Source organism: Dasypus novemcinctus, chromosome 12 (assembly GCF_030445035.2).
Source record: "Dasypus novemcinctus isolate mDasNov1 chromosome 12, mDasNov1.1.hap2, whole genome shotgun sequence".
Lineage (NCBI taxonomy): Eukaryota > Metazoa > Chordata > Mammalia > Cingulata > Dasypodidae > Dasypus > Dasypus novemcinctus.
In genome coordinates, this window is record NC_080684.1 from 16,229,781 (window position 1) to 16,251,924 (window position 22,144).

Sequence of the window (22,144 nt, forward strand, 5' to 3'; positions counted from 1 at the left end):
TCTGGAAAAAGCTTGGTGTGGAGAGCTCTCTATTGAACACAGAGTCCAGCGCCGGCTCGGCTCCTCCACCCGCGTTCAGGGCCTCTCTGCCCGCCCCGCGCCCCAGGCCTCGGCGTGGGGTCGGGGCTCAGGGCCAGTCCGAGGCCCCCCCTGGCCGCCCTTCATCACGGGGGCAGCCGCCTCCACGCTGCCCGCTCCAGGGCCTCGAGTGCGCTCCGCGGAGAGCCCTGTCCAGCGCGGCCAGCCCGTGGGCCTCCCGGCCCGCGCCCGCCCGGGGCTTTCCTGGCATGGCCCGTCCCGCCGGAAGTGCCCGCTCCGGCCCCAGCCCCCTCAGGGCTCCAGCTCCCGGGAGAGGCGGGAGAGCTCCCGCTGGTTGTCGATGACCTTCAGCTGCTGGACGTAAGCCCAGGTGCTGGCTGGACTCCGGGTGCTCAGGGACTGCTCCGAGCCTGGCGGGGGAGAGAGCGGTCAGGAGGCCCCAAGGCCGCTTTGTGGAGCCCACCCCTTCCCCCCACCAAGGAGCAGCTTCGCTTTCCTCCCTCCCCCACCCATCCTGCCCCTTCTCCTCGCCAATCCCCTCAGGCTCCATTGCTCCCGCCACCCACCACCCCGCAGACAGAGGGGGTCAGAACTGCTCAGTGACCCAGAGAGTAGACACTGAAAAGAGCAGGTTCCCCAAATTACACACAGCATAACACTATTTTTTATAAAGTCCAACAACAACTAAAATTAAAGAATATTTTGTTGGGTATAATATTTATCTGATAAAGCTATCTAAAAAAAAAAGATTAACTCAAAATTCAGGATAGTGGGTACCTTGGGTGGCGAAAGGCAAGGGGACAGGGGAGGGGAGCCCAGCACACGGAGAGGTAATTTATTGTCAGTGTTCTTGTGCTCGGGCTCATTATATTATCAGAATAAATAGAAAATAAATGAGCTCAAATAAAGGGCCAGCGACGGCAGCGTGGTGTGAACCGTGGATCACGTTGAATGCCATTTCATGCAACTGAGGTCCAATTAAAAAATGCAGCTTTGCAGTAAGAGTGCTTAGGGTCCAACTCTACCACAAACTAACTGTGTGGTCCTCAGCAGTTTTCTTAAATTCTCAAGTCTGTTTCCTCACTGCTAAGTTGGGGAGCGCAATACCACCCCCGTCCTAGAGGAGGTGTGAAGACTTATCAAGGTCATGCACGTGGACCACAGTTTAGGATTCCTCGCTCCCACCCTGCCCCTACTTACACGTGGAGACCCTTGCCACCTGGCTGTCCTCGTGCAGGTGGGAAACTCGGCTTCTGAGTGGTGAGAGGGGCGCTGGGAGGGCGAGAGGTGGGAGTCAGGGGGACGGAAGGGGCCCAGCCAGGTCCTCGAAGAGGACGGCCCGTAGGCACTCGGGGATGGGGGAGGGAGAAGGGGTTCGCCCTGGGCCCCACAGCTGGGTCCTAGGCTGGTGGGTCCTTGGACTATGGTGGACCAAATCTTGCCCCCAGCAAGAGGGGCTCAAGCCCTACCCCCCGTCCAGTGGGGGTGAACTCATTTGTAAATAGGATTTTGGAGATGTAAACGCCAAACTGAATCAGAATGGGCCTTAAGGAAATAGGACCGGAGACCTTGTAAGTAGAAGAGATGGGGTACAGTAGGAGTAGAAGCCACAGGAGGAGACCCAGAGAGACAGAGGGCGATGGTAAGGCAGGTTAGTACAGGGAAATGAGAAAAGAGGAGCCACAGCATGGCCGCCAGACAACATGGCCGCCAGGAGACACCCCCCCAAGACCTTGACCCTGACCTTGAAGTTCCAGTTCACTCTTTCCAGGACCTCCCCTGGCCCCAGACAGTCCAAACAGGCCTCACCATTGGCCTCCACACTCGGTGGGGTAACCAGTAACAGCTGGGGCCCCTCCCCTCAGCATGAGCAAGGGGAGGAATAATGAATAGTTTATAAGGAGCCCACCCAAGGCAGAGGTCCCTCTCTCCGCCTAGAGGAGCCCACATCAGATCTCCATGCGTATTTCTGTCCTTCTCTCCCATTTCTCAGCAAGCTCTGTTCTTCTCCCCCATTTCCCAATAAATTCTTTTTACTGGCCTAACTAAACTGGCATGTTTTTAAATTCTTTTATGCAACATAGCCAAGGAGCTAAAGGAATCCAACACTTCCCCCGCTTCACGGGAGGGAGGCAGAGGCCGACTGCCCCAAGCCACCACGGGATCCGTACAGATTTTGGAGAAAGCATGGTTGTCTATGTCTTGAATTTGGACTTCTAGCCTCCAAAAGAGCAAGACAATAAAATCCCTAAGTCTCCCAGGGTGCGGCATCTGTTAGCAGCAGCCCTGGTGGGCCAAGACAGGGTCCCTCCGTCCCCTTCACCGAGCCTCTCACCGTTGCTGTGGTTTCGGCAGTGATGCAGCATCCGCATGGCTCTGGCCATCATTCTCTGTGAGCAACACAAGGGCAGGGATCTGGCCTGAGTGGAAGCACCCCTGTTCTGCCCTGTGGGGCAGTTGGGACCCTGAGCTCCCTCTGAACAGGGGCTACTTCTGGGGCCCGGTGGGGGGCTGCAAAAGATGGGGTAGAGTCTGCTCACCCCAGCGCACCCAGAGACCCGACAGAAACCAGCCCTCCAAGATGCAGTGGAGCCAGGCAGAGGCGATGTAAGAATAAACCTTCATATTTAGACATGAAGTGTAGACCACCCCCAACGCCCCTTCCAAGGGCACAGTCATATCCTCCAGCCCACTTTGGGGACACAGGCCTAGCCTCCCTGGACTCACCATCTTCTCAAAGTTGATGAGATTCTCCACTAGCGTGTGGTTCCCTTCATGGATGAAGGTCATGTCTGCAAAGAGACGGGTCTTGGCATAAGTCCCCAAACCCCTTCCCCCTCCTGTATCCTGGGGATGGTGATGGGCCGATCGCAGGGAGCCTGTCCATCCCGACACCGTCCTCTGACGTCCGAGGGCAGTTTCCCTGTATCGCCATCGCTCTTTGCCTGCCCGTCTTGACTCCTCGCCAGCCTGTGGCATCCTAACCCATCTCTGGGCTCCCCAAGGCGTCAGAACCTTGTAATCAGTCAGAGGGTGTTTGGGACGGACACCCGGGGTGCACGGGCACGGAAGGAAATGGAGGCAGGCAGGCAAGCGCGGCTCCTGTTACCTTTGAGAAGAAGGGGCATGAAGGGGATGACGGGAGGGGAGAGCTTGGCGAGGGCCAGCCGATACACCCGGTGGTTCCAGGAGGGGTCCTGAGAGGGGAGAAGGCCTGGTCAGAGGGGGGAGCCCCGAGCGCCCTGGCCCACCCAGGAGCGTGGCCACACACGCAGGAGAGACGGGGAGCCCGGCCTGTCCTCAGCCCCCAGGGCTCGCCAGAGTCTGCAGCCAGCCGGCGCCAGGAAGCCGCCACTGCCCAGCATCTGCGTCCACGCGGCTTCCTGACCTCTGGCCCCCAAGGAAAACTTCGTGGCCCTTGGTCCCAGCAGCCCTGAGGCTGCCTCTCTCTCTCCCTGGCGGGTAAATTCCTTTGACCCTCCAGAGTCCTCCACTGTTTGGAGAGGGAAACCAGCCATTTACAAGTCCATGAGATGACTTTATTTCCCCAAGGGCTCTCAAAAATGCTGCTCTGGTTCAAACCCTAAAACTTCCTGGGGCTGGAGGTTCAGGCCCCTAGCTCTTCCTAGGCCACGTGTGGGTGCCAGTGCACCTCAGACCCCAGGGCCATCCACCGGGCACGCTGTCCCTGCCCTCCCAGAGGACCCCATCCACACGCTAGGGCCACCATACGCTCTGCCGTCTGTCACAATGCTAAGCCCCAGCCCGGGTCCTCGGACCCATGGGCAGCTGGCCCCTGGGCAAGAACGGGGAGAGGGGGCTGGAAGGCAGCGGCCACGGCTCCGGAGGGCCCAGGCCGGCACTCACCAGCAGCCTTTCCAGGGCAGAGTACAGCTTCCGGACCTTGTGGGGCAGCCGCTGCGGGAGGGGAGGAGGACGGAGCTGCGGCAACTCGGGGACGGAGCCCAGCTCCAGCCAGTTCCCCGGGGGAGGCCAGGCGAGACCCGCGCCCACCTACCTCCCACGTGTGAGCCAGGCGGCTGATGGCCGAGTTGCTGAGGCCAAACATGACGGCAAAGAAGGAATTGAGGTTCTTTTGCTCCTTGAGGCTGTGAGGAGACCCAGAGACCCTCAGGGGATGCCTCCCCCACGGGGCCCCACCCCAGCGGCCCGGGCTCCACGGGGGCAGGCGGCCGAGGCTCCGGGAGAAGGAAGCGGATGGCGGATTTTGCAGCGTACTGAGCAGGGAGGGCGGCGTAAGGGAAGGGCGCCCCAGGGCTCCCGGGCACCCACTGGGCCGCCAGCTTGATGAACTTCCTGAGCAGCTGGGCCCGCGGGCCGGGCACGGGGCAGAGGCACAGCTCCGTGGCCACCCAGTACTGCAGCTCGTTGAAGCGGCGCATGAAGCGCTCCAGGTTGGCGGTGGTGACGTCCCGCAGGTGCTGCGGGCCCAGCACGAAGTGGATCAGCTCCACCTGGCGGGCGGCGGGTGCCGTCAGGGCCTGCCGGGCCGGCTGCCCCCGCCGCCCGCTCCCCTCCTCCTCGCAGCTCTGCCCCCCGGCGTGGGGGCCCTCCCCGCAGGCACCTGCTGGATGCTGTTGAAGAGCGTCCAGTCGTGCTCCGTCAGCTGGCCGGCCAGGTCCTTGGCGCTCACCAGGTCCAGCCCCTCAGCGGAGCCCACGGTGGGCCCCAGCTGCTCGGGGTGCGGGGTCTGCAGGTGGGAGCGCGCTCAGGGGGGAGCCTGAGGACTCCGGGGGGTCAGGCACGAGGTGGGGGGAGAAGGCTTCGGTGACGGGGGAGCAAAGGGCAGGGGCCGCACGGGGCTGGAGCAGCTGGAGGATGGGGTTCCTGTCCCTCGGGGGGCCCCTACTAGGGCAGATCCTCCTTCTCCTTGGGAGCGCCCCAAAAGGGCTGCGCCTCCCCATCATCAGTTGAGGCCCACTCCTTCCTCTCCCCCCTTAAGACGCAGCCATGGCAGTCAGAGCCAGGCCCCTCCTCTTCTCCCCTGGACCCACTCCCAGCGCCCACCCCGCCACCCCTGCCCTTCCCAGAAGAGTTCCTGCCTGGCCCCTACCAGCTCGTGCACTGCCTGCGGGCTGACAACAAAGAGCCGCTCGTTGAGCCCCAGGGAGGTGGCCACGCCCCGGGCATCTGGCTGCAGGCGGATGGCATCTGCAGAGAGAGCGGAGGCTGCTGGGCGGGCCGGGGAGGGCCAGGGAGCGGCCGGGAGCGCCTGCGGCCAGGGTGGGGCCCTGTTGGGGAGAGCGTGGAGGCGCCTTCTCTCGATCCCCCTGTTGGAGCCCTGGGCAGTTGGGGCAGCACCCGGAGCGGGAGGGAAAGGGATTCTTAGTGAGATGGACCTTGGGCAAGGCGAACGCCTCCCCGAGCCTTAGTTTCCTCCTTTGTAAAATGGAGACAGTACGACTTGCCCCACGACTGCTTCACAGGTCCGATGATGTAATGGATGGGAGGGCGGATGCCTATAAAAGCCCTTTGGAAACTGGAAAACTCCTTGCTTAAGTGTCGGTGCTGGTTACCTCCCCGTGGATGGTGACTGGTTTTCATCACGTCTGAGTCCCCAGTGTCTAGATAAGTGGCCTCCAAAGTACAGCCCCCGAGCATCTGCACGTGCCCAGGACAACGTACCTAGGTCTACTTAAACTTAATTTCCTCATCTGATTTGCACGTCTATTTTCTGTGTAGCTTTATAATTAGATGATAATATTAGTGAGGTAGTAGATGTGTATGATTTATACACAAATATTACAGACTTGGGTGCCAGGTATACAGCAGGGTCTCAACAACTGACTTTGGGCAACTGCAACTCCCTACACCGCCACCAGAGGGCAGTGCTTTTCACAGCACCAGGGCCCGATGACCTCACCGCCTTCTCCACTTCCTGACAGAAGGCCTCTTCTTCTCTCCCTCCCACCCCTTGCCACTATTCTCTGAATGTCCCCAGCTCCTGTCTACTCTGGGCTCCAGCTGTCAGGCCTGGGCTGCCCCCCTGCACAGGGGCTTTGAGAGTCCCGGGTTCCCTGAAGGCAGGTCTTCAGCATATCTGAGCTGCCCGGTTCGGAGCTCTGACTGATGCTCTAGCTCACAGCCCATTGCCTGGCTCACAGCTGGCCTGGAAAGTGTTTGTTGACTGACTAAATTCATGAAGACTACCTAAAGTCAAAGGCCAGCCACAGGCTCGCTGTATGAGCTGGGGGGAATTGCTTAAGCCCTGGAGCTTCCTGGTCTGGAACTAGGATAAAGATACCTGTCACATAAGACTGTTATTAAGAGTAAACGAATACATAATAATGATAGGTACATTACATATTGATACAGATAATGCTATATCATATATCATGATAATTGAATGACAAGAATCATAGGTCACACGGCTCATAGGCAAAGGCCTGGTATCAGACTCAGAGTCCGTGTTCCTCCCCGCCACACGGAAAGCATTTAGAATAACGGAATGAACCTCCCCTAGATGCCAGCCATCACTGACATGGACGAGGCTGCTAAAGAAGAAGGTGATGATAATGACCTTAAAGCAGGGGTCTGGGCTCGGGCCCAAGGGACACCCTCCCCTGGGGCCACCCGACCCAGGGACGCAACTCACCACCCGCGGAGTTGACCTTCACCAGCACCTGCCCCTTGGTCCAGCCATCCTGCTGCGCCAGCGCTGCCATCACCTCCCTCACCGAGGCCGTCACAGGCAGCTGGAGGGTCAGCACCGAGTGGTCCGGCCGGCAGATGTCGTAGGGGACTGGAGACCAGGACGGGATGAGCTGGGGTGGGGGCTGCTTGGTCTCCCCCCCCCCACCAGCCAGGAGGGAGAGGGCAGCAATTGCAGCCGTGGGAGAGCCCCAAGGAGATGGGAGGGCGCTGAGCAGCCTGGGTGGAGGAGCTGCACAGCGTGGGGTGGGGGGCCCAGGGGAGGGGGCCCAGGAGGCAATCTCAGCCTGGAGCTGGGAACAGAGACCCTGAGGCACACGGCCCACCCCCTGGGGCCAGGAACCTCCAGGGCAAGGTGACACCCAGAGAGGAGACACAGAAACAGCAGCAGGGGCAGCCACCAACCTTTGTCCCCAACCCGGATGGCACAGCTGCTGGGGAGGGGCTCATCCTGGCTGGGGAGCCAAGTGGGCATGTTCCGGGCCTGAGAGGGAGGGAAAGTAAGGCCTGGAGGACGCCAGAGGAGAACACGCAGGGAGGGGGCGGGGAGGGCAGAGGAGAACACACAGGGAGGGGGCGGGGAGGGCAGAGGAGAACACGCAGGGAGGGGGCGGGGAGGGCCTCTGCCCCCAGGAGCGTGGGGCCCGCGTGGCACTCGCTGCCACACTGAAAGGAGCCCAGCCAGGGGCCGGGGGCTCCTGGAGGAGACACAGGAAGCCCTTGACGTGCGCCTCCACGCCCCTCTGCCAAGGAGGTCCAGAGCCTTCCAGCGTGAAGACTCCTCAGCTGCTGGCCTTGCTTCTCCCTTCCTTTTCCTCCTTCCAGCCACATTTGCTGTGAGCCAGGCATTGTTCTGAGTATCTAACTATTCACAATAGCCCTTTGACATAAGTATTATTTCTGCTTTATGGGCGAGATAAATGGGGCACAGAGAAGTTAAGCAGCAAACCCAAGGCCACACAGCTGCTCAGGAACCCTAACCTGCTCCACCGTGTCAACGACCCTCAGAGACTCACAGACCCTCCTCAGAGGTGAGGCAGCCCCGGCAGGGAAAAGGCCTCCGAAAGGCAGGGACCCCACCCCACTTCCGGACTCTGGTGCTGACTCTTCCTCCCCTCAGCTGCGAAGGTGGCTGATGCTCCTTAGAACCTGGGTGCCTCGTTCTGCCCTGGGTGGCCCTCCGTGCTCTCCTCAGAGCGCCTCGCGGCCCCCGCCTCACAGGCCCCCTCACACCTCTACCACCAGGGCTGACCTCTCCTTGGAGCCCCGGTATCCAGTGCCTTCCGGAACCTTCCACAGCTGCGCACCCTCCCCCCACACTCAGCACATCCACGGGGCCCCTGGTCCTGCCTCCCCTCCCCCTGGCCTGTCACCTTGTTCTGGATTCTTCTTGGAACGGGTCTCCCGTCCTCCCGGGCCGACACCCCAGCTTCCACCACAGGGCCTCCCTCCTGGGGCCTGCGTAGCCCACCTGCTCCCTCACCCCGCACCTCGGGCGCCTCGGGACCCCTCCTCCAGGAGCCAGGCGGAGCTTCCTAACAGCTCAATGGCCCTCATGTCTGGAGAAAGCCCAGACTCTTCAGATGGCACAGCGAGGTGTCATCAACCCTTGGCTCGAGCCGCAGGGCTCTGCTTCACTCTTAGGACGAAGGCCAAACCCCTCGCCTAGCTCGCTCTCCCTCCCCGGGGCTCCCCGGGGGACCCTTACCTCCCGGGCTTGGCGCCCCCTGCCCCGCCCCCTGCATGTCTCAGCTCCCATGGCCGCCTGTCTGGGGACGCCTGCCCTGGCCCACGCCATGTGCTATGCCCTCCCCTCCGCTTTCCAGGACACCGGCCTTGGTCGTCACCCATTGTGAGACCATTGTGGGGGCATGACCCCTGGCGGCCGCTCGCCCCACCACGACAGGGGGCGTTCCCAGCCCATGGCTGCGCCACGGGTACCCAGCACAGCTGTGCCACGGGCACCCGGCACAGTGTCCCGCAGGCAGGGGCGTTCAGATTGGGTTCCTGGGCGTCGGCCGCAGCCAGCAGAGCGGGAGCGCTGGGGAAACAGAGGCCAAGGCCCTTTGCTCAGCCAGCCCCCACCGAGGGGGCACACGGCGCAGACTCACGTGAGCACGCAGACAGACAGACAGAAGAAGGGACATCCACTGGCAGGATGCGTGGGAGGGAGTGGGCGAGGACACTCTGGGGGCAGGGGGCTCTGGTGGAGAGCCCGGGAGGGGAGGCCGCGTGAGAAGCCAACGTGTTGGCCGAGACTGGAAGGATGAGAAGGCGCCAGCCGGGCAGAGAGCCCGAGAAAGCAAGCCGGGGGTGGGGGTGGGAGGGTGAGAGCGCCGAGTTCCTAGGGCAGGAACGGGCTCCGCCTAGAGAAGAGGAGCCCGGGCGCCGGGAGGGGGTGGGGGGGACAGGAGGAGCTGAGAGCGGAGCTGTGCAGGCCGAGGCAGGGCGCCTGAATTTCATTCCCAGTGCGACACCCCCAAACCAGCCCCGGCCTGCCTTTCCAGCCTTTCTCACACCATTCCTGCACCAAACCTCCCTGCGGGCACACCTGCCGCTGCTGGAGGTGCTGTGTCAGCTCCCCGGGGAGGGGCCTTCCGCCAGGCCCCCCAGCACCGGCCCCGGCAGCCCCCCAGGGACACCTCGGGGGCCACCCCTCGTCTCAGGCGGTGACTGCTCAGGGGCTCTAAGCGCCGGTAGGACGACCTCCCGGGCCCAGCTGCAGCCCCTGCAGGCCTCAGCCCGGAGCGCCTGTCCCAGGGCGTCGCGCCACGGGGGCTCCGGGGACGCCCGCCCCACACCCACGGGGGGTCCCGTCAGAGCCCCCCCCGGTGGGAGCTGCAGGAGGGGCCAGGCCGTCGGGGCAGGGGGTCGGGCGGGCACCTTCATCTGAGGAGATGCGTTCCCACAGCCGTTTTCCAACCTGCAGAGCAAGGGGGGCGGGAGTGAGGGGGACGGGCAAGCACGCGCACGGGCCGACGCGGGGAGGTCACGCGCTCTGGATTCCCACCTGCCCCCAGGGGCCGGGGCCAGCCCACCCCGCGGAGCCGTCCGGGGCCGCGGAGCAGGTGCTCAGCCCTGAGGCTGTGACTCTCCAAGGCCCCCCCGGGAGGGCAAAGGAGCACCCCGGAGACGGAGCGAGCGTGTCAGGCGGGGACAGGACCCTCCTGGTGCCCAGGGCCCCGAGGGGAAGTCAGGAAGGCTCCGGAAAACGTGCTGGGTGGGGCTCCGCGGGGTGAGAGGACGGAGGAAGCGAGAAGAGGGTGCAGCCAGGAGAGGAGCCTAGCCAACGACTTCCCGCCTGGTGGAGGAGAACAGGCCATCCCGAGCCGAGGGGGCACGCGGGGACTTGACAAAACAACTCGATGAAATCAGCGGGAGCAGACGAAGGAAACCGGGGCCCTGGCCGCCCCCGCCGGCATAGCCCTGAGGGCGAGGCCCCCCCTGGCCAGCTCGGTGCCCTCCCCGGGGGGCTGCACCGTCCAGGGCCCCGCCGCCCTGCCTGTCACGGACGCGACCCCCTAAGGCAGATCCGGGGCATCACCTGGGGAGCCGCCGCCTCTCGGGCCCCTGCTCCCGCAGCAGGTGGCTGAGCCGCGCGTCCCTGCTCACCAGGTCGGAGAGTTTCTATGAGGAGCCAAGAGTCACCGGGCCGGTCGAGGTGACCGTGTCCACCCCGCCCCCCCCAGGGCTGGCGCTGCCTCGCCCACCGGTACCTGGAGGAAGCCGGCGGCCACCGGGTCGGCGTGGAGCAGGGGCCCGGACAGGGCCACCCACTGGCCCACCAGCCGCAGGATCTGCAGCCTCTTGTTGCAGATGTAGGAGCTGCGCTCCTGCTCGCTGCCCCCCGCCGGCTCCGCGTGGAAGGTGGGCGCCGGTCAAGGAGACTCCCGCATCGACCGAGGCCACCCACCACCCTGCAGGCAGAGGAGGGCCCACCCACAACCGGGGCCTGGCCCGAGGCTCCCGCACGGCCCCGTGCGCCGCGGGCCCCGCGCTCCCGTGGCGCGCGCACACGCGTCCTGGGCCAGAGGGATATTGGTGCAGGAGGGCCGCGCAGAGCTGGGCACTGGGCATGAAGACACTGTGGGTCAGGAGGAAGTCGCTGAGGAAGGTCTCTGCGGGGCAGGGGGGGGCGCAACAGGAGGCGGCCTCAGAGCCCGCCCCAAGCAGGGGGACACGCGCCGCGGCACAGCGCGCCCCACCCGAGCGCAGCGCACGGGCAAGGCGCCTGCCCGCCCGCGGACCGACCCACGCAGGGCCCACGAGCCAGCGCCGGCGGGGCCGCGGGCTCGCGGGGGGCAGGGCGCCACCCGCCCCTACCTGTTGGGTCGTGAGCGCTGGAATCAGGCCGCATGGCCTCCAGCAGCAGTTCTAGAATCTTCTCGGGGGTGCCCGACATCACCGTATACCTGGCGGAAGCGGCCAGTCCTCAGCGCCGGCACTGTCGCGCCCCAGGCCCCCACCCGGGGCGGACGACGGCGGGAGGCACATCGCCCTTGCCCGCGTGCCCGGCCTGTCCCCCCTGCCTCGGGGGGCCCAGCCGAGTCCCTGGGTGCCTCCCCACCCACAGGGCAGGGCTGTGGAAGGAGGGCAGGGGGGCAGGAGGCAGGGGCGGGGCGGGTTACCGGTTCCTGCCCGGGGTGGGGGGCCGGGAAGGGCCGGCGCCCTGCGAGGCCCTCTCCAGCACCAGCACCACTTTGCCGTGCTCTTCCAGCCGCATGGTCTTGGCTTCCACGTCCTGGAGGATGGGCCAACCGGGTGCTCAGCACCCCACCCCCACGCTCCAGACCCCGCGCCCCAGGGGGTCCCCACTAGGACCTGCAGCCCCGCTCCCACCCCCTGCGGTGCCCACCACCTGGGCCCTGCCCCCCGCCCGCCTGCACGCCGCCCTCAGCTCCCACCACGCAGCCTGAGCCCCTTCCCCAGCCGCACCCCAGCCCCCCACCCATGATGCGGCCCCACCCCTTCCTGGGCCTCCGGCACAGTCTGCCCTGAGTCCAGTGGCCTGGTAGCCTCCCCTCGTGCCCAGGGCCGTGGACCCCACCGGCCACAAGCCGCACCTCCGCCTACCTCCTGCCTCCCCCCACCTCCAGCCTCCCCCTACCTCCCGCCTCCCCCCGCCTCCCCCCGCCCCCCCCAGCACCTTGATGATGCGGTTGAAGTCCTGCTTGTCCACCCGCAGGAAATGACAGTTGTCCTCTCGCAGGACGATGGTGGCCGCCCGGGGCGCGTCGTTCACCAGGGCCAGCTGCCCGAAGTCGTCCCCCTCATGCAGGGTGGTCACCAGGCCCTGCGGCCAGGTCTCCGTCACTGCCCGGCCCGCCCGGCAGGGGACCGCCCGCGAGGACGTGGCCAAGGCGGGGAGGGGGGGCTCACCTTGCCGTGGGTCACCACGTTGACTGACCCCTTCCAGATGATGTACCACGAGGTGCCCTTGTCGCCCTGGCTGAACACTGAGGGACGCGCGCGTCAGGCCTGCCCGGCGCCCGCCCGGCCCGCACCCGGGCGCCCCCCGACTTACACACGGTGCCTGCCTTGCTGTGCGGTTCGAAGAGCAGCACGGCCGCTAACTCCCGTTTCACCTGCGGCCAGGAGAGGAGGGTCAGTGGAGGCAAGTTCAAGGGCACAAGTTCAAGGGCACAAGTTCAAGGGCACAAGTTCAAGGGCACGGCGCCAGGCCAGGGGGAGGTTAGAGCCAAAGCCACGTGGGGGGCGGTGACGCGGTTAGGGGTCAGGGGATCCGGCGGGAGATAAAGGGAGCGGGGACGCAGGCCGAGAGCTGCGGGGGGGTCTTCGGGCACGGATGTTGGGGGGGGCCACACCATATTAGATTGAGCTTTTCAAGCCTCGGGCAGGAGGGGAGGCAATTATCCTGCAGCCCAGCCGGTGGGTGCCCAGGGACAGTGCCAGTGAGAGGAGACCGCTGGGGAAGGGGCAGGGGCTGACCGAGTTGGAGAGGTGGGCCACGGCCTTGATGTGCAGCAGCTCCTCAAAGATGAGGTCCAGCTCCTCGTCTGTGCGCTGGCCGGGGCTGCGGGCACAGGGACGGGCGCTCAGGGGGCAGGCGGGAGGCACGTGGTGGTGCCTGGGGGGGGCCGGGCCCAGGCCGACCCACCCATCCCGGCCTGGCGCCTCGGCAGTGACCGCTCCCAGGCTCCAGGGAGCTCCCCCCCCCCCCGCTCCCTGCGCTCGTTCACGACAGCCCTGTGGGTGGGCATCACTCTCCTCGTCCTACAGAGGGGGCTGGCGGCCAGGGGCCAAGGCCGCCCGGCTCGTATCCGGTGGCGCTGGGATTTGAACCCAGACCTGCCTGAGGTTTCCAAAGCCCACCCAGAACATCTCGGAGTGGGCCGGGTCCTTGGGGATTGGCGGCCCAGCACCCTCGGTTATGGAAGAGGAAGAGGTCCCCCGCGGAGGAGGGAACGGCCACGAGTTGACGGGACACGGGGACCAGCCTTGGTCCTGGGGCCGGCCAGTTCCCTCAGCGAGAAGCGAGGGGAAACTGAGGGACGCTGGGCCCGGACGCTCGGTGGGAGCGGGCGCCCCACTCACGGCTTCCGCAGGGCCACGGCGAGCAGGGCGTCGGGCCCCCGTTGGGACAGCAGGGCCACGGCCTCGGCCAGCTCCTCCTCCAGCTCGTGAGGTCCTGCAGGCTCAGGCTCGGGGCCGGGGAAGCGGTAGAACTGGGCATCACGGTCCTGGAAGGTCCAGTCGTGTTTCACTGTGGGGCAGAGGCCCGGGCGCGGAGGGCGAGAGGGGCAGGTGAGCCAGGCCCCGCCGCCGTGCCGCCGCCCTCGTCGCCCCCCGGCCCCCGGGACGCCGCGTCGGGCTCACCGTGGCAGAGGGCGCCGTCGTCCAGCAGCACCTGGCAGAGGCCCACGGCTTGGCTCCGGGAGTGGACCCCCAGCCCCAGGGCCAGGAGGCCGTCGACCAGCTCCCGGCCAGAGCAGCACTGCCTGAGGGGCAGGGACAGGGTCACACGGTGGGGAGCGGAGGGGGAGGGCCCCTTCCTGGAGCCAGCCCCAGTCCTGCGGGACCGGGCTTGTCTCACGTGCACGGAGGAGGGCGGGAAGGAGAGGGGACGGCGGGCGACGGGGCGGGCGGGGGCTCGCGCACCGATAGAGCCGAAGGTGGTACTTGCGGTCCCGGATGAGGTTTGGGCAGGTGGCCAGCAGATGCCGATGCAGCTGCTTCCCAGCCCTGAGCACCCTCTCGGTGGAGGCCTGGAGGGAAAGAGAGCGCAGCCAGATGAGGTGCGGCCCGGGCTGCGCCCTGCCCAGCTCCACCCATCCCTGTGGGTACCTGCTCCAGGCTCACGCTGAAATCCAGGGACTCCTCGCTGTCGGTGAGCGGCGTCTGAGGGCACCGGGGAAGATTGCGCGCTTCAGCACCAGGCCTTCCGGTCCAGCTTCCGAACCCACCTCCCCACCCCGTGTCACTCCCATCCCTTCTCCGCTCCCCGACTCCAGATGTGTCCCTTTGGCCCCCCTGAGCACCAGGCACCTGCCTCTTTCCCACCCGCCCCCACCTTCTTTCCTGCAGCCCCCCAGATGGGAACCCCGACAGCCCCATCCTGCTTACGCGGGCTCCCGGGTAAGCACACCTGTGTGGGGGAGGGCGGGGGGGCAGGGGGAGCTTGAAGAGAACAGGAGGCTCAGGACGCCTGGAACACTTGCTGCTGATTCCAAGTCAACACCTGTCCCCAACCACAGGACCACGGCAAAGCTGCTGCCCTCTGTGGGCTTTGGTTCAGACTGATAGATAAAAATACAAACCCCAGAGCCCCACTCCTCAATTCAAATCCCTGCTCCTCCCTTTACTAGCAGTGTGACCTAGAACAAATACATGACTTACCCTCTCCCTGCCTCCGTTTAGTTTCCTTATCTACAAAATGCCTAGGGGCCCCACCTCAATCCAGATGACAGAGTGAGGGAAATGGATGTGGTTCAAGTGATTGAGCTCCTGCCTACCACATGGGAGGTCCCGGATTCGGTTCCCAGTACCTCCTAAAGAAAACAAGTAAGACAGCGAACTGACAAAGTGGGCTGGCGTGAAGAGCTGATACAACAAGATGACGCAATAAGAGACACAAGGAGAAAAACATAATGAGAGACAACAAAGCAGGGAGCGGAGGTGGCTCAAGAGATTAGGCACCTCCCTCCCACATGGGAGGTGCTGGGTTTGGTTCTGAGCACACAACAAACAGACAGCAAGTGCAAAACAACGAGGGGGTGGAGATAAATAAATAAATAAAATAAATCTTAAAAAAAGAAAAAAAGAGGACAGAGGGAGACGTGCCAGGGCTCCACCCCCCACAGAAGCATCGAACAACCAGCGAGAATGGACAGAAACATCTTTCTCAACACTCCAGGAAACAGCTCAAGGATTGCAGTCACAGGAGGAGCACCCAGCTAAGAAAAAGGCTACTTAAAAGCAGTAGGTCTCATGGCCCCTGGCTGGCCCCTCCTGCACCCCTCACCAGCTCAGCTGACCCATGCTCCCGGGGTGGACCCCTGGCCTGGCTCCAGAGGGAGCAGTAGCCCTCGTGCACACACTGGGAGCACGTGTGCCTGGCCTCGTCTGTCTGGTGGTGGCTTGAGGGAACTATTTCCTCAAAATAAGGGACATTCACAACTGTGTAAATGGGGGGAATCCTAGGCCACCTGTACATGCCCAAGACAAGATGCACGCACAGAAGAGATCAGGGAGGCCGCTATGCTTTGGCCTGGAGCTGTACTCTAAACTCACGGTATGGATAAACTCAGAAGGACAACACTCACACAAATAAATCTGCTAAGACTGAAAAAGGTGTTTTCTTTTCTTCTTCTTCTGTTTTTTTAACTCCTGGCATTCAAGGAATGCTCTCTCATAACACCAGCTGGCTACAAGTTTAAAGAACAGTTACTCAGAGTCTAAATTCCAGGGATCACACATTAAAATATCAAAATGCTCAGGTTCCAACTAAAGATTGCAAAACATGCAAATAGCAAGCGATAGGTCAGGCAAAGGAGAAAATGAAATCATTAGAAACCACCAACGAGGAGGATCAGACCAGACATTCCAGGCAAAGTGTGTTTAAAACTGGTGCTAAATATGTTCAAGAGTTAAAGGAAAATATGGACAAAGAACTAAAGGGAAATCAGGAAAACTAAAGATGAACACAAAGAGAGGAGCAATAGAGAGATGGGAATTACAACATGGAGCCAAACAGAATAAAGACCATAGTAACAGAAATTAAAAACTGTCCAGAGGGATTCAACTGCAGAACGGAGCTGGCAGAAGAAAGAATCGCAGAACTTGCAGATAAGACAATTGAAATCATCCAGCCTGAGGAGCAGAAAGAAGGAAAAATGAAGGAACGTGAACAGAGCCTGAGGAACCTGTGGGTGTGTCCATCAGGCATTCCAATCTGCACATTGTGGGAGTCCCAGAAGGAGAAGAAAGAGAGAAAAGAGCAGAGAGAATAGCCAAGGAAACACTGGTGGAGAACTTCCCAAATTTAATGAAAGACATGAATACATACACCCAAGATGCACAATGAACTCCAAACCTGATAGGCACAAACAGATCCACACCAGGTCACATTATAATCAAACTATTGAAAGCCAAAGGTGAAGAGACAATTATGCAAGACACAAGAGAGGAGCCACGTCTTGTGTGTAGGGCAGCAGCATCAGTAAGGGTAACGACCAATTTCTCACCAAAACCATGAGGCGAGAAGGCCATGAGAAGACATATTTAAAGTGCTGAAAGTAAAAAATTGCCAACCAAGAAATTTTATATCTGGCACAACTATCTTTCTAAAATGAGGGAGGGATTAAGACATTCTTGGATAAACAAAAGCCATTAGACTGGTCCTACCAGAAGTGCTAAAAGCAGTTCTGGGGTTGAAAGGAAAGGACACTAGACAGTTGACTGAAGCCACATGAAAAATAAAGGTCTCTGGTAAAGATGATGGCAAGGGTAAATATAAATACCAGTACTACTGTATTTTAGTTTGTAACTCCACTGTTTCCTTCCTAAAGGATCTAAGAGGCAAATGCATGAAGTGTAATGATAAACCAGTGGTTTGGGACTCACAACATATCAACATGTACTTTGTGACAGGAACAACACAAAGGTGTGGGGACAAGGGAGGAGAGGAGCATAGTTTGTGTATACTACTGAAGTTAAGTGGCTGTCAAAGCAAATGAGATTGCTATAGATTTAGGATATTAAACTTAAGCCGCATGTATATCAGAGACTATACAAACTCATAGAGACAAAAAGCAGAGTACAGGATACAAAGCACGGGGGTGGATGGAACACTGGGAAGTTAACGCTACATGACCCCATTTTCTGTTTGGGGTGAAGGGAAAGTTCTGCAGTGGAGGTGGGGAGGGTACTGCAATATTGTGATTAATCCCACTGAATGGCTTGTGCAGGAGGGTGTGGCAGGGAAGATTTATGCTATATGTAAATTCCCACAATTTAAAAAAGAAGGGGAAAAAAGTAAAAAAGAAATATAAAAAAGGGAGAGGATGTGGCGCAAGCAGGTGAGTGCCTGCTTCCCACATGGAGGTCCCAGGTTTTTTACAACAAGCAAACAAATGAAGAAACCAACTCAGGGGAGACGATGTGGCTCAGTGGTTGAGTGTTGGCTTCCCACATACAAGGTCTCAGGTTCAATCCCTGGACCCCGTACCTAAAAAAAAAAAAAAAAAGATAAACTAAAGAGATAATGACAATTAAGTATAATACGTGATACTGGATGGAACCTAAGAATGGCAGAGAAAAGGCTCCAAAGGACGTTATTGGGGGGGCGGATGTAGCTCAAGTAGTTGAGTACCTGCTTTACACATACGAGGTCCCAAGTTCCATATATGGTACCTCCTAAAAAAAACCCAAACAAATGAAAAAGAAAAAAAAGGACATCACTGGGACATAGGAAAAATTGAAATACAGACATAAGCTTTATATCAATGTTTTAAATGTTTAATTTTCTGAAGTTGGTAACTGCACTTTAGATGATTACATTAGTGAATATCCTTGTTCATAAGAAATATACATGGGAATACTTTGTGTTCAAGGAGTATGACAAGTGCAACCTGATCTCAAAATTTCAGAAAATAAAGAGATAGATAGATAGACAGATGGATAGATAGATGGATAGATGGATGGATAGACAGACTGATAGGGCAAATGTGGCTAAATGCTAAAATTGGTGGATTTGGATATACTGAGGGTGGGATATGTTTGAGGTCTTTGCATGGGGTTTGTATTATTTTTGCAACCATCCTGGTAGTTTGAAATTATTTCAAAATAAAAAGTTTTAAAAATGTTGCTAGAGCTGAAATGTGCTGCTTAAATTTAAATTTGGAAAGGTGATGTGCAATGTTTAATTAAACAAATGATAAATTATAGATTCTTCACTCGAGCATGTTTAAAGGGTACCTTCATCTGCCACTATAAAATTTATTTATTAAAAACAGGGAAAATTCATCTAAAAATGCAATGTAAAGTAAAGCAATAGAGATATACAATAACATCAATAGAAATCATTCTGATGCCCAGAAGTGAACTCTAGCAAAATACTGAAAGTCATAATATGAAAGAAAAATTTGAGTAAATGTTATGAATAGACCCTTTGATTATATTGAAGCAAAATGAAAAACATGAAGGCATTTAAAAACATGATGAAGTAATGTACAAACCCATAATGTACCACTACTATGAGGATAGGTAATATTTATTTAACATTAACTTCTGCACAAGTAACCCTGATACGTCCTGAAATATTATGGTGAATATGGGGGGGGGGGAAACATACTAGAAGTTTCCCCAACTTGACAGTCATCCTAAACATTTATGTGTATTAACAATAACAACTCGTGAGGTTGAACTGTTTCTAAACTAGCAATAACTGAAGATCTAGGTATCTTTCCAGTGGCTCTCTTCCAAAACCAGAATTAAATTAAGAGGCAGTCAAAGTATATGCAGTGAAATGGTACAAGAAGGTGTTTGGAAGTATGGCTGTTAATTCGTAAGAACATATGAGGACTTGGTAACGTCTGTGCTGGTTGTCAGCTTGTGAATCTGTCATTTGTTGTGATTTCCGCTGTCACTCTAAGTAGTTCACTTTCTTAAGCCCCGGCTTGGGCTGGCCTGGGGTTCTGGAGTGCGGTGTCCACGCTGGCCCGGGGTTCTGGAGTGCGGTGTCCACGTGAGCGCGTACTCGCTTGTGAAGCCCAGGGCGGGCTCCGGCTGGGAGGGTCCTTCCCCCCTGAGACGCTGCCCATCCCTAGCCCTAGAAGGGCGAGGAAGCCTCGGTAGCACCCAGCCTGGCTTGGGAAGACGGGGCTTGTTTAGAGACCTCGGTGGACCTGGTTTCCCTGCCCTCGGCCTGGATCTCGCCACCCGGGGCTCCGGGGCTGCATCTGCCCCGGGATGCTGCCCCCACGGACGTCTTTTCCGGCCACCCGAAAACCAGAGCTTGTGGATCTCTGGAATTTGCCAGCCCTCTGAGCCCTCCCAAGGCTGGACACCTTGCAGTTTCCAACGCATGCCCACCTCCGTGGCTGCTTCTGCTCTAGGGAGGCAGGATCAGGTGCGCGGCAGGCAGGGACGGTGGCCGACTGTCCCCTTTGACGTCTGAGGTGACCAAGTCTCAAGGTCAAGTGCCTGCACAACCCAGTGGCACACCCTTGGGACCACCAGACAGCCGTGGACAGACTCACGGTCCCACCCCGATGCGCTCACGCCGCACCCCGCACCTGCCTGTTTGCTCTTCCTTCCCACTTCTCTCTGGCTTTCCCACCTGCCCTCCGGTCCCTGAAAAGGACCTGGCCGGGGAGCCGGGGGACACCCGGGCAGGGCCCCGAGCCCTGGCGTGCGAGGCGCCTGCCCCGAGCTGGTGGAAGCCGCTAGGTGTCCCAAGGGGCCGCTGTCTGGGTCACGGGGCCCAGCCCGGAGCCAGCCACAGAGCCCTGGAGGCTTAATGACAGGAAATGAGGAGGAGGAGCCGGGGAAGGGAGGAAGGGCAGGAATGCTGCCCAGCCAGGCCCCTGCGTTCGGAACAAACAGTGCCCGAACCGATGCCAATGCCAACGACTTGTTGTGCATGTCAAAATGCCCAGGTGGCCGCAGCCCCCGCCCGACTCCCCTGGACTGCCCGCAGGCTCCGGCGCCGATTCCCTGCCTGCGGTTACTCTGACCCCCGCAGCGCACAGCCGGAGGCGAGGGGCCGGGTCCTGCGACCCCAGCGCAGCAGGCCTCACTTGAACCGCTTCCTGTCTTACCCCCAGACGGGAGCACGCGGGTCCTGGCCCCCCAGCTCCGAGGAAGCGACCCTAATCCATCCCTCCCTTCTCACCGAGGAAAGCAGAAGCCCAGGGCGGCGAAGTCGCTAACCCAGAGTTACGCAGCTCCTTAGAGATGGAAGGTTCTGCGGAATAAGTGACACCAGCTCGAACCCTGGAAGGAGGTGTTCGTATCCTATGTCACAGCTGAGAAAAGGAGGCTTAGAGGTTATGTCACTTGCCCGACAGTCGGAGAACGGCGACGCTGGGATTCGCACAGCGCCTGCCCGGGCCCAAAGCCCGTGCTCTTAACCACAGCACCCACCATCTCCCGTGCCCGTCCCCACGTTCAGCAAGTAGATAGGCTTCTTATCAAAGCCCCCAGGACCCCAAAAGGTTTAAGTACATGGGGGATCTCCACGGCAAGGGAGATGGGGGTGCTATTTGGGGGCAGTGATCAAATGGCCAGAAGCCCACACGCAAATCCTCCTTTCATTACCTGTTTGGCTAAAACCTCTCTGTGCTTCGGTTTCCTCATCTGTAAAAGGGGGTGGATGACAATCCCTGTCCCACAGGGCGACTGGGAGGACGGAGTGAGTCAATAACAGCGAAGCGGCTGGCTCACGGGAACTGCTCGGTCAATACTGAAGTAACTGGTTAGTTCATAATAGACACCTATCCTATGGAGCCAGCACAAGAAGTGCTGCCCCAGCACCGGACCCTTGTCCCTGATGGGATGGCCTGACGGTCAGCTCCAGGGTCCCCCTTGGATTCAGGCTGGAATGAGGGTCCTCACCCACTCCCTCCTCTCGTTCCCGGGTAAGAAGGGCTGGGGGTGGAAGCGTCGGAGCTAACTGCTCCAGCGCCCGCACGGGGGCCTGCCCCACCCACTCTCCCGACGCCGAGTGTCAGAGCCGGGCTGGAGGCGCAGGCACGGGGCCAGGCGGCCACGTGGGGACCTGTCAGACCAGTTCCCTCGGGTCAGTGCCAGGGCTGTGCTGGGGGGACGATGCCCTGGGGTGACAGCGTCTCCCGTCCACACCGAGAGCTGTGCGCTGTGGAGCTGGTGAGCCGGGGCTCTGCGGCCGGATCGCCTGGCACCGAAGCCCAGCTCCGTCCCTCGGCCGTGCAGCCCCCCGGGCTGTCCACCTCTCCGTGCCTTTGATGATTCTTCTATAAAGTGGGGGTGATGGCATTCGTACCAAGCTCATAGGGCTGCTGGGAGGCTCATGTGATGTGAGGAAGGGTAAGCTCTGATAAGGGTGCCTGGGGCATAAGTACTCAGGCAGCACGAGCTGCTACAGCTACCTGGACAGGTGGGATGGAAGCACGTTTTCTGAGCTAAAACGGTACTCAAAGAGCGGCACCCCGTGCTCCCCCGAGCTCGTGGAACCCACCAGCACTCACCCTGATCCCGCCCCAGCCTCCACACAGACTGACAGCTCCGATGTTGGCACACAGACATCAGACACGAGCTCATCCTCGCCTCCTGGGATGTTCTTCCCTCTAATCCAGCGTCACCTTTGCCACAGTTGGTAAGTCCTTTCTGTACCTAACCTCAAGCCCTCTGGCTGTAAATCTGCTTTCACTGTCTCTTGTCCTGGTCCACGCAGGAGCAGAAAGGGTCCCCTTCAGACCTCAGAAGGCTGGCGGGTTTTCCGCTTGGCTTGCTAAGAGCAAGGATGGCCCGAATCCCCCCAGCATTGTCCTCTGGGACTCTGACCTCCACCCCCTTATCCGCCTTTGCCCCTGTGTGTGCACAAGCGAGCAGGTGCACCCTCCCTGCCAGGCACGCGTCCCCACGCGGGAGCCCTTCACGGGCCAACGCATCGCAGGAGGCGCAGCTCCAGGTATGCAGAGCTTCTCAGGCGCCGGCGCCAAGGCTGAAACCCTCCCCCCGGCGCCCCCCCCCATTCCCCGGAGGTGGTCCCAGGACACCGCGTGGCCGGTTGCCGTTGCCCCTTACCCTAAACATCTAAGTTTGTTCTCCTTACCAGCCCCCGTGTGCCCGTCCACCCTTCGGGGGCGGGGCCTTGTTTTCTGTGCCTTGGACCCCAGTTGCGCTCCCGGAACCCCCTGCCGCCACCCTTTTGGCCTCCCCGCCCACGGCAGCCCTTCAGTTCTGGGGGCTCAGGGGAGTCCGGAGACAGCCT

At 60.3% G+C, this 22,144-nt stretch overlaps 1 protein-coding gene and 1 long non-coding RNA gene across 8 annotated transcripts in view; one reads left to right on the plus strand and one right to left on the minus strand.

Annotated features, from left to right (window-relative positions):
• Positions 1-22,144, minus strand: part of RAPGEF3 (Rap guanine nucleotide exchange factor 3) — a 24,244-nt gene continuing 2,100 nt past the window's right edge. Inside the window, exons 1-27 of one of the 2 annotated variants that reach the window (XM_071218802.1) lie at positions 20,491-20,648; positions 14,017-14,070; positions 13,831-13,937; positions 13,549-13,670; positions 13,267-13,435; positions 12,661-12,745; positions 12,236-12,296; positions 12,091-12,167; positions 11,858-12,004; positions 11,340-11,452; positions 11,035-11,123; positions 10,751-10,829; positions 10,428-10,578; positions 10,256-10,338; positions 9,595-9,634; positions 7,117-7,195; positions 6,656-6,802; positions 5,114-5,211; positions 4,625-4,750; positions 4,333-4,514; positions 4,058-4,148; positions 3,907-3,957; positions 3,149-3,236; positions 2,767-2,831; positions 2,375-2,429; positions 1,240-1,311; positions 1-449 (exon numbers count right to left, since the gene is read on the minus strand). In XM_071218802.1, the coding sequence (XP_071074903.1) occupies positions 331-449; positions 1,240-1,311; positions 2,375-2,429; positions 2,767-2,831; positions 3,149-3,236; positions 3,907-3,957; positions 4,058-4,148; positions 4,333-4,514; positions 4,625-4,750; positions 5,114-5,211; positions 6,656-6,802; positions 7,117-7,195; positions 9,595-9,634; positions 10,256-10,338; positions 10,428-10,578; positions 10,751-10,829; positions 11,035-11,123; positions 11,340-11,452; positions 11,858-12,004; positions 12,091-12,167; positions 12,236-12,296; positions 12,661-12,745; positions 13,267-13,435; positions 13,549-13,670; positions 13,831-13,937; positions 14,017-14,070; positions 20,491-20,529 (2,589 nt within the window). In that variant the 5' untranslated portion in view covers positions 20,530-20,648 and the 3' untranslated portion in view covers positions 1-330. Of the gene's footprint in view, positions 450-1,239; positions 1,312-2,374; positions 2,430-2,766; positions 2,832-3,148; positions 3,237-3,906; positions 3,958-4,057; positions 4,149-4,332; positions 4,515-4,624; positions 4,751-5,113; positions 5,212-6,655; positions 6,803-7,116; positions 7,196-9,594; positions 9,635-10,255; positions 10,339-10,427; positions 10,579-10,750; positions 10,830-11,034; positions 11,124-11,339; positions 11,453-11,857; positions 12,005-12,090; positions 12,168-12,235; positions 12,297-12,660; positions 12,746-13,266; positions 13,436-13,548; positions 13,671-13,830; positions 13,938-14,016; positions 14,071-20,490; positions 20,649-22,144 lie in introns of those variants that run through there. The other variant, XM_058307879.2, reaches the window with a different exon arrangement.
• The window catches only part of LOC101435548 (uncharacterized), an 11,201-nt gene continuing 10,470 nt past the window's right edge, over positions 21,414-22,144 (plus strand). For 5 of the 6 annotated variants that reach the window (XR_011650224.1, XR_001119360.4, XR_011650225.1 and 2 more), the window contains exon 1: positions 21,414-21,526. This is a non-coding gene — a long non-coding RNA (uncharacterized lncRNA). The remainder of the gene's footprint in view (positions 21,527-22,144) is intronic. The other variant, XR_011650223.1, reaches the window with a different exon arrangement.